At 34.9% G+C, this 14,016-nt stretch overlaps 1 protein-coding gene across 5 annotated transcripts in view; it reads left to right on the top strand.

Moving 5' to 3' along the window:
• Window positions 1–14,016, top strand: part of Cep350 (centrosomal protein 350) — a 161,979-nt gene that overhangs the window by 76,743 nt on the left and 71,220 nt on the right. For all 5 annotated transcript variants that reach the window (XM_034636357.2, XM_071600263.1, XM_071600266.1 and 2 more), the window contains 6 exons: window positions 5,181–5,291; window positions 5,796–5,936; window positions 7,280–7,416; window positions 8,213–8,335; window positions 11,388–11,557; window positions 13,035–13,231. In XM_034636357.2, coding sequence (XP_034492248.1) covers window positions 5,181–5,291; window positions 5,796–5,936; window positions 7,280–7,416; window positions 8,213–8,335; window positions 11,388–11,557; window positions 13,035–13,231 — 879 coding nt within the window. The remainder of the gene's footprint in view (window positions 1–5,180; window positions 5,292–5,795; window positions 5,937–7,279; window positions 7,417–8,212; window positions 8,336–11,387; window positions 11,558–13,034; window positions 13,232–14,016) is intronic.

The raw sequence follows: 14,016 nt of genomic DNA, 5'->3' as shown, positions 1-14,016 counted from the left end.
CCTATCTAGAGGTAATCTTCTTCCCTTGCTCTTCCTCCCTACCCCATTTTGAGTCATCCCCCATTTTGAGTCACATTCGGCATTTGTTTTTTTGGGATTGGCAACTTCACTTAGCATAATCTGCTCTAATGCCACCCATTTCCCTGCAAATGCCATGATCTTGTTATTTTTTAGTGCCGAGTAATATTCCATTGTGTATAAATGCCACATTTTTTTATCCATTCATCCATTGAAGGGCATCTAGGTTGGCTCCACAGTCTAGCTATTGTGAATTGTGCTGCTGTAAACATTAATGTGGCTGTGTCCCTGTAGTATGTAGGTCCTTTGGGTATAGACCGAGAAGAGGGATAGCTGGGTCAAATGGTGGTTTCATTTCCAGCTTTCCAAGGAATCTCCATACTGCTTTGCAAGTTAGGTGCTCCAGTTTGCACTCCCACCTGCAATGTATGAGTGTAGCTTTCCCGCGCGCCCCCCCCCCCCCCCCCATCCACACCAGCACTTGTTATTGTTTGACTTCATAATGGCTGCCATTCTTGCTGGAGTGAGATGGTATCTTACAGTGGTTTTAATTTGCATTTCTCTGATTGCTAGAGATAGTGAGCGTTTTTTTCCTGTATTTGTTGATTGATTGTATATCCTCTTCTGAGAAGTGTCTGTTCAGGTCCTTGGCCCATTTATTGATTGGGTTATTTGTTTTTCTGGTGTTTAGCTTTTTGAGTTCTTTGTATACTCTTGAGATTAGAGCTCTATCTGATGTGTGAGGGGTAAAAATTTGTTCCCAGGATGTAGGCTCCCTATTCACCTCATATATTATTTCTCTTGCTGAGAAAAAACTTTTTAGTTTGAATTCGTCCCATTTGTTGATTCTTGGTTTTAATTCTTGTGCTATAGGTACCTTAATAAGGAAATTGGGGCCTAACCCCACGTGATGAAAATTAGGGCCAACTTTTTCTTCTATTAGACGCAGAGTCTCTGGTTTGATTCCTAGATCATTGATCCATTTTGAGTTAACTTTTGTGCATGGTGAGAGATAGGGATTCAATTTCATTTTGTTGCATATGGATTTACAGTTTTCCCAGCACCATTTGTTGAGGATGCTATTCTTTCTCCATTGCATGCTTTTAGCACCTTTGTCTACTATAAGGTAGTTGTAATTTTGTGGGTTAGTCTCTGTATCCTCTATTCTGTACCATTGATCTACCAGCCTGTTTTGGTGCCAGTACCATGCTGTTTTTGTTACTATTGCTCTGTAGTATAGTTTAAGATCTGGCATAGCAATACCACCTGTTTCACTCTTCCTGCTTAGAATTGCTTTAGCTATTCTGGGTCTCTTATTTTTCCAGATGAATTTCATAATTGCTTTTTCTAATTCTGTGAGAAATGCCATTGGGATTTTGATTGGAATCGCATTGAATCTGTAAAGGGCTTTTGGTAATATGGCCATTTAAACAATATTAATCCTGCCTATCCATGAGCAAGGTATATCTTTCTTCTAAGGTCTTCTTCTATTTCTCTCTTTAGGGTTCTATAGTTTTCATTGTATAGATCTTTCACCTCTTTTGTTAAGTTGATTCCCAAGTTTTTTTTTTTTGTTGTTGTTGTTGTTTTTGAGGATATTGTGAATGGGGTAGTTTTCCTCATTTCCATTTCAGAGGATTTGTCACTGATATACAGGAATGCCTTTGATTTGTGGGTGTTGATTTATATCCTGCCACTTTGCTGAATTCATTTACTAGTTCTAGAAGTTTCTTGGTAGAGCCTTTTGGGTCTTCTAGGTATAGAATCATATCATCAGCACAGAGTGCTAGTTTAAGTTCTTCTTTTCCTATAGTTATTCCTTTAATTTCTTTCATCTAATTGCTCCTGCCAGTGCTTCAAGAAGTGGTGAGAGAGGGCATCCCTGTCTTGTTCCAGATTTAAGAGGGAATGCCTTCAGGTTTTCTCTGTTTACAATGTTGTTGGTCTGAGGCTTAGCGTAGATAGCTTTTACAATGTTGAGGTAAGTTCCTGTTATCCCTAGTTTTTCTAGAGTTTTGAACATAAAGGGGTGCTGTATTTTGTCGAATGTTTTTTCTGCATCTATCAAGATGATCATATGGTTCTTATCTTTAAGTCTATTGATGTGGTGAATTACATTTATTGATTTCTGTATGTTGAACCAACTTTGTATTCCAGGGATGAATCCCCCTCGATCATGGTACACGATCATTTTGAAATATTTTTGTATCTGATTTGCCAGAATTTTATTGAAGATTTTTGCATCTATATTCATTAAAGATGTTGGTCTGAAGTTTTCTTTCTTTGATGTGTCTTTGTCTGGTTTTGGAATCAGGGTGATATTGGCCTCATCAAATTAATTTGGAAGTACTCCCTCTTTTTCTATTTCCTGAAATAGATTGAAGAGTATTGGTATTAGTTCTTCTTTAAAGGTCTTGTAAAACTATGCTGTATATCCATCCGGTCCTGGGCTTTTCTTGGTTGGTAATCTTTGGATGGCTTCTTCTATTTCCTCACTTGATATTGGTCTGTTTGAGTTATGTATATCTTCCTGACTCAATCTGGGCAGATCTCATATGACGCATATGACTTAAGGAATTTATTGACGCCTTCACTATCTTCTATTTTATTGGAGTATGAGGTTTCTAAATAATTTCTAATTATCTTCTGTATTTCTGTAGTGTATTTTTTAGGTGTAGATGGACACAACACAATGCCTTTGTTATTATTATCATTTTTTTATGTGTTGCTGAGGATCGAACCTGGGTCCCAAACATGCTAGGCGAGCGCTCCACCGCTGAGCCACAATCCCAGTCCCCACAGCTTACTTTTTAAACATGTCTTCTAAGGACAGAAGTTTTTAGTTTTGATAAATTCTTGTTTTTAACTTTTCATCTTTTTATTGTAGTGTTGTTTTTTTTCTAAGTAATCTTTGCCTGCTCTAAGAGATTAAAATACTCTAATAAAGATACTTTTCTAAAAAGTTTTTTTTTTTTTTTTTTTTTTAGTTTTGTCTCTTATAAGTGTGTGAACCTCAATTTAATATTGAGGTTTAAATGAGCAAAGGGAGTCCAAGTTCATTTTTCCTTCATATGAATAGTCAGTTATTCCAGCACCATTTTCTTAAAAAACAAAACAAAACTTCAATTACATTAGTGTACAAATCAATGATTAAGTAGCCACTTATATGTACATCTGTTTCTGGACTTTGCTCTTTTCCATTGATCTATTTCTGTTCTTACTATCTTATTACTGTGACTTTATGGTGTTGAAATCAGAATGTAATTTCTCCAACTTTGTCTTCTTTTTCAAGATGGTGTTGTCAGGCTGGGGATGTGGCTCAAGCGGTAGCGTGCTCGCCTGGCATGCGTGCGGCCCGGGTTCGATCCTCAGCACCACATACAAACAAAGATGTTGTGTCCGCCGAAAACTAAAAAATAAATATTAAAATTCTCTCTCTCTCTCTTAAAAAAGATGGTGTTGTCCATGCTAGGTAGTTGCATTTCCACATAAGTTTCTACCAAAATAAAAAGGCCTGGTATGATTTTGACTAGAATGGTTATAACATTCTGTGGAGAATATACATCTTAATTTATGAATCTGATGTCTTTTTCTGTTTATTTAAGTTTCTTAAAATAAGTTTTTTTAGTTGCAGATGGGTACAATACCTTTATTTTATTCATTTATTTTTATGTGGTACTAAGAATTGAACCCAGTGCCTCATACATGCTGGACAAGCACTCTACCACTGAGCCACAATCACATCCCTTATTTAAGTCTTAATATTTTTCTTAGCAGTATAATTTTTAATTAGAAGTCTTAACATTTTAAATTTTATTTCTAGATATTTTGTGTTTGGTGCTATTGTGAATTTTTTTTCAATTTTATTTTCTGGTTATTCTTCCCAAAATACCTGAAGGTAGTCTTTTTGTTTTGCAGTAGTGGAGGTTGAACCCAGCATGCTCTACCACTGAGTTATAGCCTCAGCTCTTTTTATTTTGAGACATGGTCTCCCTAAGTTGTCCAGGCTGGCCTTGAATTTGTGATATTCCTGCCTTGGCATTGAAAGTCTCTGGGATCATAGGCATGCCTGGCTGTGAAAACAGTTCTTTGTGAGACTGCTCCATACTTTGCTCAGTATTTCTGCACCCATCCTCTAATAATCATAGTGCTGTCCAGTTACTATGACAGTGGAAACTCCAAAGACACTTCCAAATGTTCCCTGATAGAGGGTGGGAGGGCTGTTGTCAACTTTGTGAAAGAAATGGCCTTTTGCAGTAGAGGGCCATGGTAACCTTAAAATCTGAGTGAACACTGAGATTTTCTACCATTTTCAGGGTACATTATAATTCTGGATTTCCAGATTTGCTCAGGGCATTTTATGACTATATATAGCCTAACTACTTTTAGAGAATCTGTTATTTAAAGCACTATTCCAGAAAAGATGAAAATATATGAATTTATAGCTAACGTTGTATGGCAAAAAAGGATCTTGGTAAAAGGGTATCTTTGTGGGGGGCAGCTTTTTTAATGAGACTGTTCCTTCAAAATTAAAATGAAACAGGCAACATTGTGAGATATGAGATATTGTCTTTATTTTCACTAAAAGGACCTATTTTTTTTCCCCCGAGTTAGATGCTATAATTTTTGCTTTCTAATCAGCTTGTTGGCATCAGTTCATAATTTCATGCCTTGGAATTTTTGTATATTTCTATATTAATTAAGATATCGTGGGTGGTCTAACAAATGACTAATGACTGTCCTTACTATCTTTCCTTTAGGTTCTAATCTAAAAAAATATATATATTTTTAGTTGTAGATGGACACAATACCTTTATTTTATTTATTTTTATGTAGTGCTGAGGATTGAATCCAGTGCCTCACATGTGCTAGTCAAGCACTCTACCACTAAGCTAAAACCCAAACCTAGGCTCTAATTGGGTGTTCTAAATCATTTGTGTTAGAAAGATAGCTTTCTGAGCTGGGCATGGTAGTTTGTATCCAGAATCTTAGCTCTTCTTGAGGTTGAGACGGGGAACATGAGTTCAAGACCAGCTTGGGCAATGTAGTGAGACCCTGTTTCAAAAAAAAAAGAAGAAGAAAGCATTGTGTTTATGGTAGTCACTGTGTTGAAATAGTTTAGTACCTTGGGATTAATATTTGACCATTTCTTGATTTTGAAGGCACAGCAGCAACGCCATGAAAGAGATTTGGCCCTTTTGAAACTGAAGGCTGAACAAGAAGCTCTGGAATGTCAGAGACAATTAGAAGAAACTCGAAACAAAGCAGCTCAGGTAATTTATTTTACAGTAGGTTTTCTAAACCTAAATTTGTATCTTAGAAATTACTGTAGTTTTTTAAATTACATAGGAATAAAAAAGAAAGGATATAAACAAGAATGTTTAAATTCTTTGTATGGGATTTGTAGCAACCCTCTGAAATAAATAGGCAAGATTTAATCCCAATTTAGAAAAGTGGCAACTGTGGTATGTTATAATTATTTGTCCAGGCACATCAACTCTGAATGATAAAGTAAATACTTTAAGTATGAAATCCAGCATATAATCAAGTGTTTTTTCACAAGGCACTTGATTTATGAAACAGATATAGATTAAAACTTAATTTGGGGCAAAGGTTGTAGTTCAGTGGTAGAGTGCCTGCCTAGCACATGTGAAGCCCTTAGCATAAAATACAGGTATTGTATCCATTTACAATTGAAAAGATTAAAAATAAAAACTTAATTTGGGTGGAAGGGATAGTGAAACCTAACTTCTTTTCTTGCCCCCTTTTATTTGTAGGTCCATGCAGAATCATTACAGCAGGTGGTTAAATCACAAAGGGAAGTAACCGAAGTCCTTCAGGAAGCAACTTGTAAAATAGCAGCTCAACAAACAGAGACTGCTCGCCTAACTACAGATGCAGCTCGCCAGATCTGTGAGGTAAGACCCTCTGGAGAGTGATTTTCCTTTTTAGTTTTTAGTCAGTCGAATAACTTTGATCTTATCATTAATAAGCTCCTAACATCTAACAACAGCATAATTTGAATCAGTGACACTTATTGGGGTCCCTTTTGATAAAAGAATTTTAAAATTCTTATTAGAATATGTTGTGCATATGAATGTTAGGGAATCAGAAAAAAGATGGAGATGAATTCTAAATTTCTGCCCTCTGATTAGCTTTCTAAAAAGATATTAACTTTATTGATGTATAACTTAAAAATAATGCAGTACATACTTTTAAAGTATATAATAGGGCTGGGGATGTGGCTCAAGCGGTAAGCGTGCTCACCTGGCATGCGTGCGGCCCGGGTTCGATCCTCAGCACCACATACAAACAAAGATGTTGTGTCCGCCGAAAACTAAAAAACAAATAAATATTAAAAAAACAAATAAATAAAATAAAATAAAGTACATAATATATAATTCCTTATAAATACCACCATAATCAATAGTAGAATATTTCTATCAGTTCCAACATGCCTCTTTGCAGTTAGTACTCAATCTTGGCCTCAGGGAACCACTGTCTGCTTCATATGGTGATGTTTCATTTTTTTCATTTTTTTATCCAGAAGAATATTAGTCCATGTGTTTTTTTTTTTAATTGTACCAAGGGTAAAGCCAGAAATAATTTCATTGCTTTCTCTATAAAATAAATTATCTCCTGACATTTTATTTTAGCAATTATAATTTATTTAAGGAAAAGTTAGGACTATTAGTAAAATGACTAAGTTATTAAAAATTCATGAACCTACTATATTTTTGGGTACCATAGGGTTGTACAAATAAATATAAAATTGAGTCTCCTTTCTCGAGAAAATTGTAACATAGTAGAAAACATAACAAAAGATTTCAAAAATACTTTTAAATCATCAGTAGGAGAAATAGCTCAAAGCAGTAATAAGATAAATGCCAAATGAATAATATATGCAGCAATTGGAATAGTGGTGAAGAGTAGGGCAAAAGTACTTCATATTGTTAGTAGGGAAAGCCCTATAAAGGAAGTAATTGAATTGATTCTTAAAAAGATTTATTACTGCTTATTATATGACTTGAAGGTGTTCTCTCTAATTTGTAGATTATTATAGCTTAGAAATTATGTAGTTAACCTCTTTGTTTTTATAAGATGAGCCTGTTGGGATTTAAAGAGGCTAAATATTTCACGTATTAGTAGCAGAATTTGCTTGTTTTCTATCAAGTTATCCTTTCCAAGACACTGCTCCTTCTCAGTTCTTCTGTGATATCTTTTACATCTGTGTTTGCTTTTGTTGTGTGTTCATATTTAGATGGCAGAATTGACTCGAACTCATATCTCAGATGCCATCACTGCTTCAGGAGCTCCTCTTCCAACGCTGTATGATCACCAGCAGCAACACCTTCCAGACTTCATGAAACAATTGAGGACCAGAGCTGAAACAGATAGGTTAGTATTCATTCATTCATTCATCAGACACTCATCTCCAGTGAGTATCTCTGTGTCCAAGGCACTAGGAATTTAGTTATGGGCATAAAATCTAGTAGGGAATATAAATACTCAGTTGAACGAATAAATACTTAAAATACTGGACATGAGTGTCATGAAAGAAAGGAACTCCATATCTCAGGAGACGGGGGTATAAGGAGGTTAGAAAAGGCATTCATGAGAAACTCAAGCTTGTGGTAACATCTAGTGGATGGGAAGTTAGTGATAAGACGAAGGTAAAGAATAGGCAGTTATAAAGCTCTGAGGGAAGAAAGAACATGACATGTTTAAGGAAATGAATAGAAGACCAGTGTGACTAGAGGAAGCGAACAAAGAGGAGACAATGCATTTTGATAGGATCTTACAGATTTCAAGACTTTTGTGTTTGTTCTAGAAACAATGAAAAATCAAAGTTTTTTTTTTAGATGAGCTGGATGACAAGATCATATATTTATGTGTGTTATTTTTTAAAATCATCCTTTGATTTTCTCCAATTTATAGATTTTTAGCCTCTATTTGCATTCATTGATATTAGGACTGTTGTGGGTTTGTTTCCCTTAATTAAGCAGAAGGTATCTTTTATGTACTATATGTCCTTTTTTATTATTAAATGCCTTTTTCCCCCTCAAATATTTTGTAACAGTTACTTCATAATATCTATGCATTCAAGATTTTATCTCATTTACTGTTAAACAGTCTTCAAAATCTTTCTCTTATTGGAGACTGGATGTTGAATCTGTTTTTATTTTCTTTGTAGGATAAGTCAATCTTTTTCACTCTCTCAGAGTAAAGAAGAGACCCTTGACACAAAGCATCAAAAGTATTCCCCTTCATTCGATACTTACTCTGAGTCTTCAAGATACAAGAATCATGATCAAAGGTGAAGACAGTTTTGGTTTTTTTTTATTGATTCAGTTTGGCAAACTCTAACAAAGGGCTTAAACATTGCTTTTCCTTGACTTCTTATTTCTGTAAATGGAACAATGGCTGCCTCTTTAATTAGGTAACTTACAAATAGTCCATCCATGTAATACAGCTACTACTCCTTGAGAGTCTAGTTGCATAAGCATTGTATATGTTGTTTTTCTTACCTTTAATCTTCACAGCATCTTTCCAAGTCAGCTAATGTTGTCTTCATAGATTAGGGAACTGAGGCCCATGGAAATGTTAAGCATTTCCCCCAGATTCACATAGTAGTGACACACCAAGACATTGAAATTGACTTATCAGCCTCCAAAGCCTATGTTTATTGCACATTTCCTTATTGGCGTTCATATTTCTTTTCTTTCTTTTTTTTTTTTGGTTCTTGGAATTGAACCCAAGGTTGCTCTACCACTGAGCCATATCCCTACCTCTTTTGATTTTTTTTATTTTGAGCCAGGATCTCGCTGAATTGCTTAGAGCCTTGCTATGTTGCTGAGGTTGGCTTTGAACTTGTGATCCTCCTGCCTCAGTCTCCCAAGTTGCTGGGATTACAGGTGTGCACCACTGCACCTGGCCCATATTTCTTAACATTAGCATATGTACTAATTATAATCATTATAAAAATATTAAATAGGTTTTTCTTTGGTAGTTAGCACAGTATTAATGTCTCTAGTTTTCATTTATGATTCTATCCTTGAATGAGGTTTTAAAGTTTTAAAGGTTTAAAGTTTTAAAGCATTCCTTATTAGATAGGATATTGTCATTGTCAAGTACAATAAAGCCTCAATTTAAAAAATTTAGTCAAAAACATGCACCTGTAATCCCAGCAACTCAAGAGATTGAGGCAGGAGGTTCATAAGTTTGAGGCCATCCTTAGCAACTTAGTGAGACTCTTTCTTGAAATAAAAAAAAAGGGATGGGAATGTGGCTCAGTGATGAAGTGTCCCTGGGTTCAATCCCCAGTTTAAAAGCAATGTTTAAACCATCTCCCCCTGCAAATTTTAAAGTATAAGACTAAAAAATGTGAAAGTTAGTGTGGGATGAGTACCAATAGATATTGAGTACCTATTATGTGTGTGAAACTACATGACATTTATTTAATCTTTATTAACAGTTACCTTCACTGATATTTACCTAGTTTAAACCACTGAATTACTGCGGTAGAATAGGTCTCCTCATCCTCTCATCTTTACCCACTGTATTCATTGGCCACATGGTGAGCAGGGTGATTTTTATAAAATTTGCAGCCAACTTAGTCATTCACTTATTTGAATCCTCTCAGACCATTCAAGGTAAAGTTCAAATTATTTGGCATACCATAAAAGTTCCTTCATAGTTGATCCTTGCCAGGTGCAGTGGCCCATGTCTGTAATCCCAGCTGCTTGGGAGACTGATACAGGAGGATCACAAGTCTGAAGCTCACTCAGCAACTCAGCAAGGCCCTGAGCAATTTAGCACACCCTTTCAATGTTTTCTTTTGCTAGAGTATTTTAAAGCAAATCTTAGATCATAGCTTTTGACCAATTAATACTTCAGTGCATATGTCTAAGAAATAAGGACCTAAAAAACTCTAATGCCATTATTGTTGCTGAAAATTTGATCCTTGTGCCCAATACCAATCCAACAATGAGGACATGGTTTTGAGAAAAAGGAAAAAAGAAGGTTTATTGCTTTGCTAGAAAAGGAGAAATACAGGGGATACCTGTTCCAAAGGCTGTGATTCTTGCATTGTATCTTTTTATAGCTTTATTAGATTTACCCTTTGGGAAACATTTATTAAGCCATATTGTCATTTAAATACACATTAAAAATATGAACACAGGAATAGAAATGATGAAACCTTCCTGGAAAAATGGGAAGGAGTCCTTGAGAACTTCACAGAAATAATACTTGAAATGAATCTTAAATTAGTGAACAGACAGAGAAGGACAGGCATTTCAGAGATATTTTCTATTTCAGAAATAGCATTTGGAGAGGCTCTTAAAAGCTGAATCAGGATAGGCTTCTAATACCCGCCCCCTTTTTAAATCAGTGAATAATTAAGAAAAATAAGAAGGGAAACATTTGTCAGAATACTGCACAGGTTTCATTTGTTGGCTGAAGGATAGTCAAAATCAGAAGTCTGGTATGCATTTGGATACTTGAGGCAATGTTGAGGGAAGGAAATCGCTGCTAATACAGAGTTGAGGTTTAGTCTGAGTGATAATAGTTGAAGTTACAGGCATGCCATTTGATTGCTCAAGGAAAATGTTATGTAACATAAAAGAGAAAGGAACCAAAATAAAATTCTAGGGAATACCATCATTTTAAAGAAAGATAAAAATTAAAAACAAGTGGCAAACCACAGGAAAACTTCTTAGGGAGGTGGGAAGATAAGTGAGAATAGAACCCTGGAATATAAGAAAGAAGAATTCTTATCAAACAATTTTAACATGTCAGACTTTCAGAAAAGTTTGAAAAATAATGCAGTCTTAAAATAGCTTTCATCCAGATTATTCTAAAGTAGACTTTTTTCTATAGTTTCTTTAGCAAATAGAGCTTTTAAAGAAAGATAGAGATCAACAACATCTAATGTTACAAAGAAAAAAAATTATTTGATTTTACAGTTAGAAGTTTAGATAGTTTAAAAAAGAATAGTTCCAGTGTAGCAATTGGGAGAGCATCAGATTGTAAGAGATCATGATGTAATGAAAGGAAATAGAAATAGTGAGTAGAAGCCTCCTTTTCCCAGAACTTTGACTTTGAAAGTAAAGGAAAAAGGGAGCAATAATATAAGAATAGTGGTTGCCTGTTGTGATTATTTCAAAGTGAGACATCCTCTCTCATCTTTTCCAAAATAGTGTATTCTCAGACTTATATCTACTTAGTTTTTGTTTTTATATTACATGTTTCTTCATTGCATAATGTGGTTATAAGGCACAGTCCTTTGGTCAGATAAGTTTTCTTTGAAGTTATGATCCTTATTTGTTTTTTTTTGTTTGTTTGTTTCTGTTAACATCCATAAACAGAAGTAGTAGCAGTAGCAGCCGTCAAGAAAGTCCTTCAGTTCTGTCTTTTAAAGAAAATGAGAAGAAACTTTGTGGTGAAAATATGGAGAGTTCAATTGATGAACAGGTTCAGACTGCTGCAAATGATTCTTTACGAAGTGATAGTGTTCCATCTCTTCCTGATGAGAAAGGTAACTTTCTTTGCACATGAATGCATAATTGTTTGCATTGAAACTGGAAGAAAGGTAATTTTTTTTAAAAAAGTGGCAAATGACTTGAATGAATTGTGTCCTAGTGTTTAAGGAAAGTAGAAGTCAAAAATGATGGAGGATATTTAACTAAGACATTTCTAAGGTGTGGAGTAGTTTCTCTTTGCTACTTACAGTAAATTGAAGGAATTGTTAAGCAAAAAAGAACCAGAAATTAAGATTTAGAAAATTCTAAGCCTATCCATAAATAAAAAAAAAAAAAAGAGAGAGAGAAAGCATGTTTTGGTATGGCTGGGCAGTCACTCCACAAAAGATTGCTCATGAGTTTGATTAGCCATCTCAGCAGAATCCAGAAATACAGATGGGATGTTACCTGCAGGGACATTGCCAGTTTGGACTGAAGTAGACAATATGAAACAAAGGAGGGCATTCAGATTAGCCAGTCTTCTCTGGAAGAAGTACCCTCAAAGACACACACAGAATGTTTTTACCAATTTTTTAACATCTCAATCCGGTTAGGTTGACAACCAAATGTAACCATTGCTGGGGAAAAAGAGGTGGTCTAAGTAACTTTGGAAATGGTGTTATGATTAAAAACAGTTAAGTCTAATCCAAAAGTAATAGTACATAAACCCATATTCTAGTTGGTAAACTTGTTTTTTGCAGAGATATAGGTTAATAGTTCTGTGTGTGTGTGTGTGTGTGTGTGTGTGTGTGTGTGTGTGTGTGTATATGGTGCTGGGGATTGAACCCAGGTCCTTGTGAATGTGAGGCAAGCACTCTACCAACTGAGCTGTTTCCCCAGCCCAATTAATAGTTCTTTAACTGTGTGTTGGTGTTGAACAAATAAGTAAGTGAAGATTGGATGGTGGGAGCCAGGTTTCTCAGTGTTAAAAAGGGAAGTTACAGGTAATATAAGAAAAGGAAGACAATCGTGAACTCTTTGGTACTGAATTTGAGTCAGAGACATCAGTATGAATTTTTGTTTACCTTGTTGGATGGATGGATAGAAAAAGCAATTGCGCCTGTGTGTGCACACATATGCAGGTGAGTATATATGCATTATATTATGTCTCTAAGCCTGGAATTCTAAGAAGATAGTTTGTCATTTTTGCCAGTAATATTAAACTTTTTTTTTTTTAACATCATTTTGAGTGTTTACATTTCCTTTGTGGAACGTCTCATCATGGACCTTTTCTCGTTTTTCTAAAAGTGTATTAGTAGTTTTCTAATTGATTTGTAAGAACTCTTTAATGAAGGAATTTTTTTTTCCTAGCGTTTCTAGGTTTTTACGAGTTTTTTTTCACGTTTGTAAGGTAATTGAATTTTATTATTCCATGTCTGTTAAGTTGCTATGAATTTATGTTGGATTGTGCCAGAAAGAGGCAAACAGGCTAAGTTTAAATACCTCCTGAGAGCAGTTACAATGATAAAATCTGCTTTCTTCCTAATTTTTTAGATTCAACTTCTGTTGCAACAGAATATTCTCTGAAATTTGATGAATCCATGACGGAAGATGAAATAGAAGAAAAATCTTTTCGATCTTTACTACCTTCTGAGAGTCATCGCAGATTTAACATGGAAAAGAAAAGAGGCCATCATGATGACTCTGATGAAGAAGCTTCCCCAGACAAGACCACACTGTCTTCTGCCAAGGTGTGTTTCAGTTTGCCTATGGAGGTAAATGTCTGTGGATGCATTCTCTTAAAGGTACAAGGATACATTTTATGTTTGAACTCAGTTGTCAACAATCAGAATTCTTTTCCTAAAAATCAGTTTTATGTTTTATTTTCCTTCTAAAAATCTGGCTTCCCTTGCCTTATAAAGTAGAATATAAACTTATTCATTAAAATAAGATATGGCCTCTAAGGAAATGAGTCAGTATTATTTCTATGGGTTTTTTAATTGCTTTACTCTTCTACTTAGCTCCATTTAAAAATTTACAATCATTCTTCTTTCCAAATCATATCACTTCTGGAAAACAGGAACAAATTCTTACCCTATTTTGTATCCCTGGTACTGTACATGTTGTACAGTAATTATTTATTAAGATTTATTGACTGATTAAATAGCAATGTGTTTTAATCCCTTTTATGTGCCTTTTTGAAGAATGTTTTCTTACATGGTTGGCAGCCTTGTATAATACTTGTGTGTGTGTGTGTGTGTTTGTGTGTGTGTTTGTTTGTTTGGTACCAGGGATTGAACCCAAGGTGCTTAACCACTGAGCCATATCCCCAGCCCTTTTTATTTTTTATTTTGAGATAGCATCTCACTAAATTGCTGAGGGCCTTGCTAATGTAAAATACTTTTTATTTATTTATTTGTTTATTTTTGAGATGAGATCCTGCTAAGTTGCTGTGGCTCTAATTGCTGACAAATACCACTACTCCTGGCTTCATAATTTATTTATTCATTTTATTTATACCTTTATTTTATTTATT

The sequence above is a fragment of the Marmota flaviventris genome, chromosome 12 (assembly GCF_047511675.1).
Source record: "Marmota flaviventris isolate mMarFla1 chromosome 12, mMarFla1.hap1, whole genome shotgun sequence".
Classification (NCBI taxonomy): domain Eukaryota; kingdom Metazoa; phylum Chordata; class Mammalia; order Rodentia; family Sciuridae; genus Marmota; species Marmota flaviventris.
This window is presented reverse-complemented; position numbering and strand designations above follow the sequence as displayed.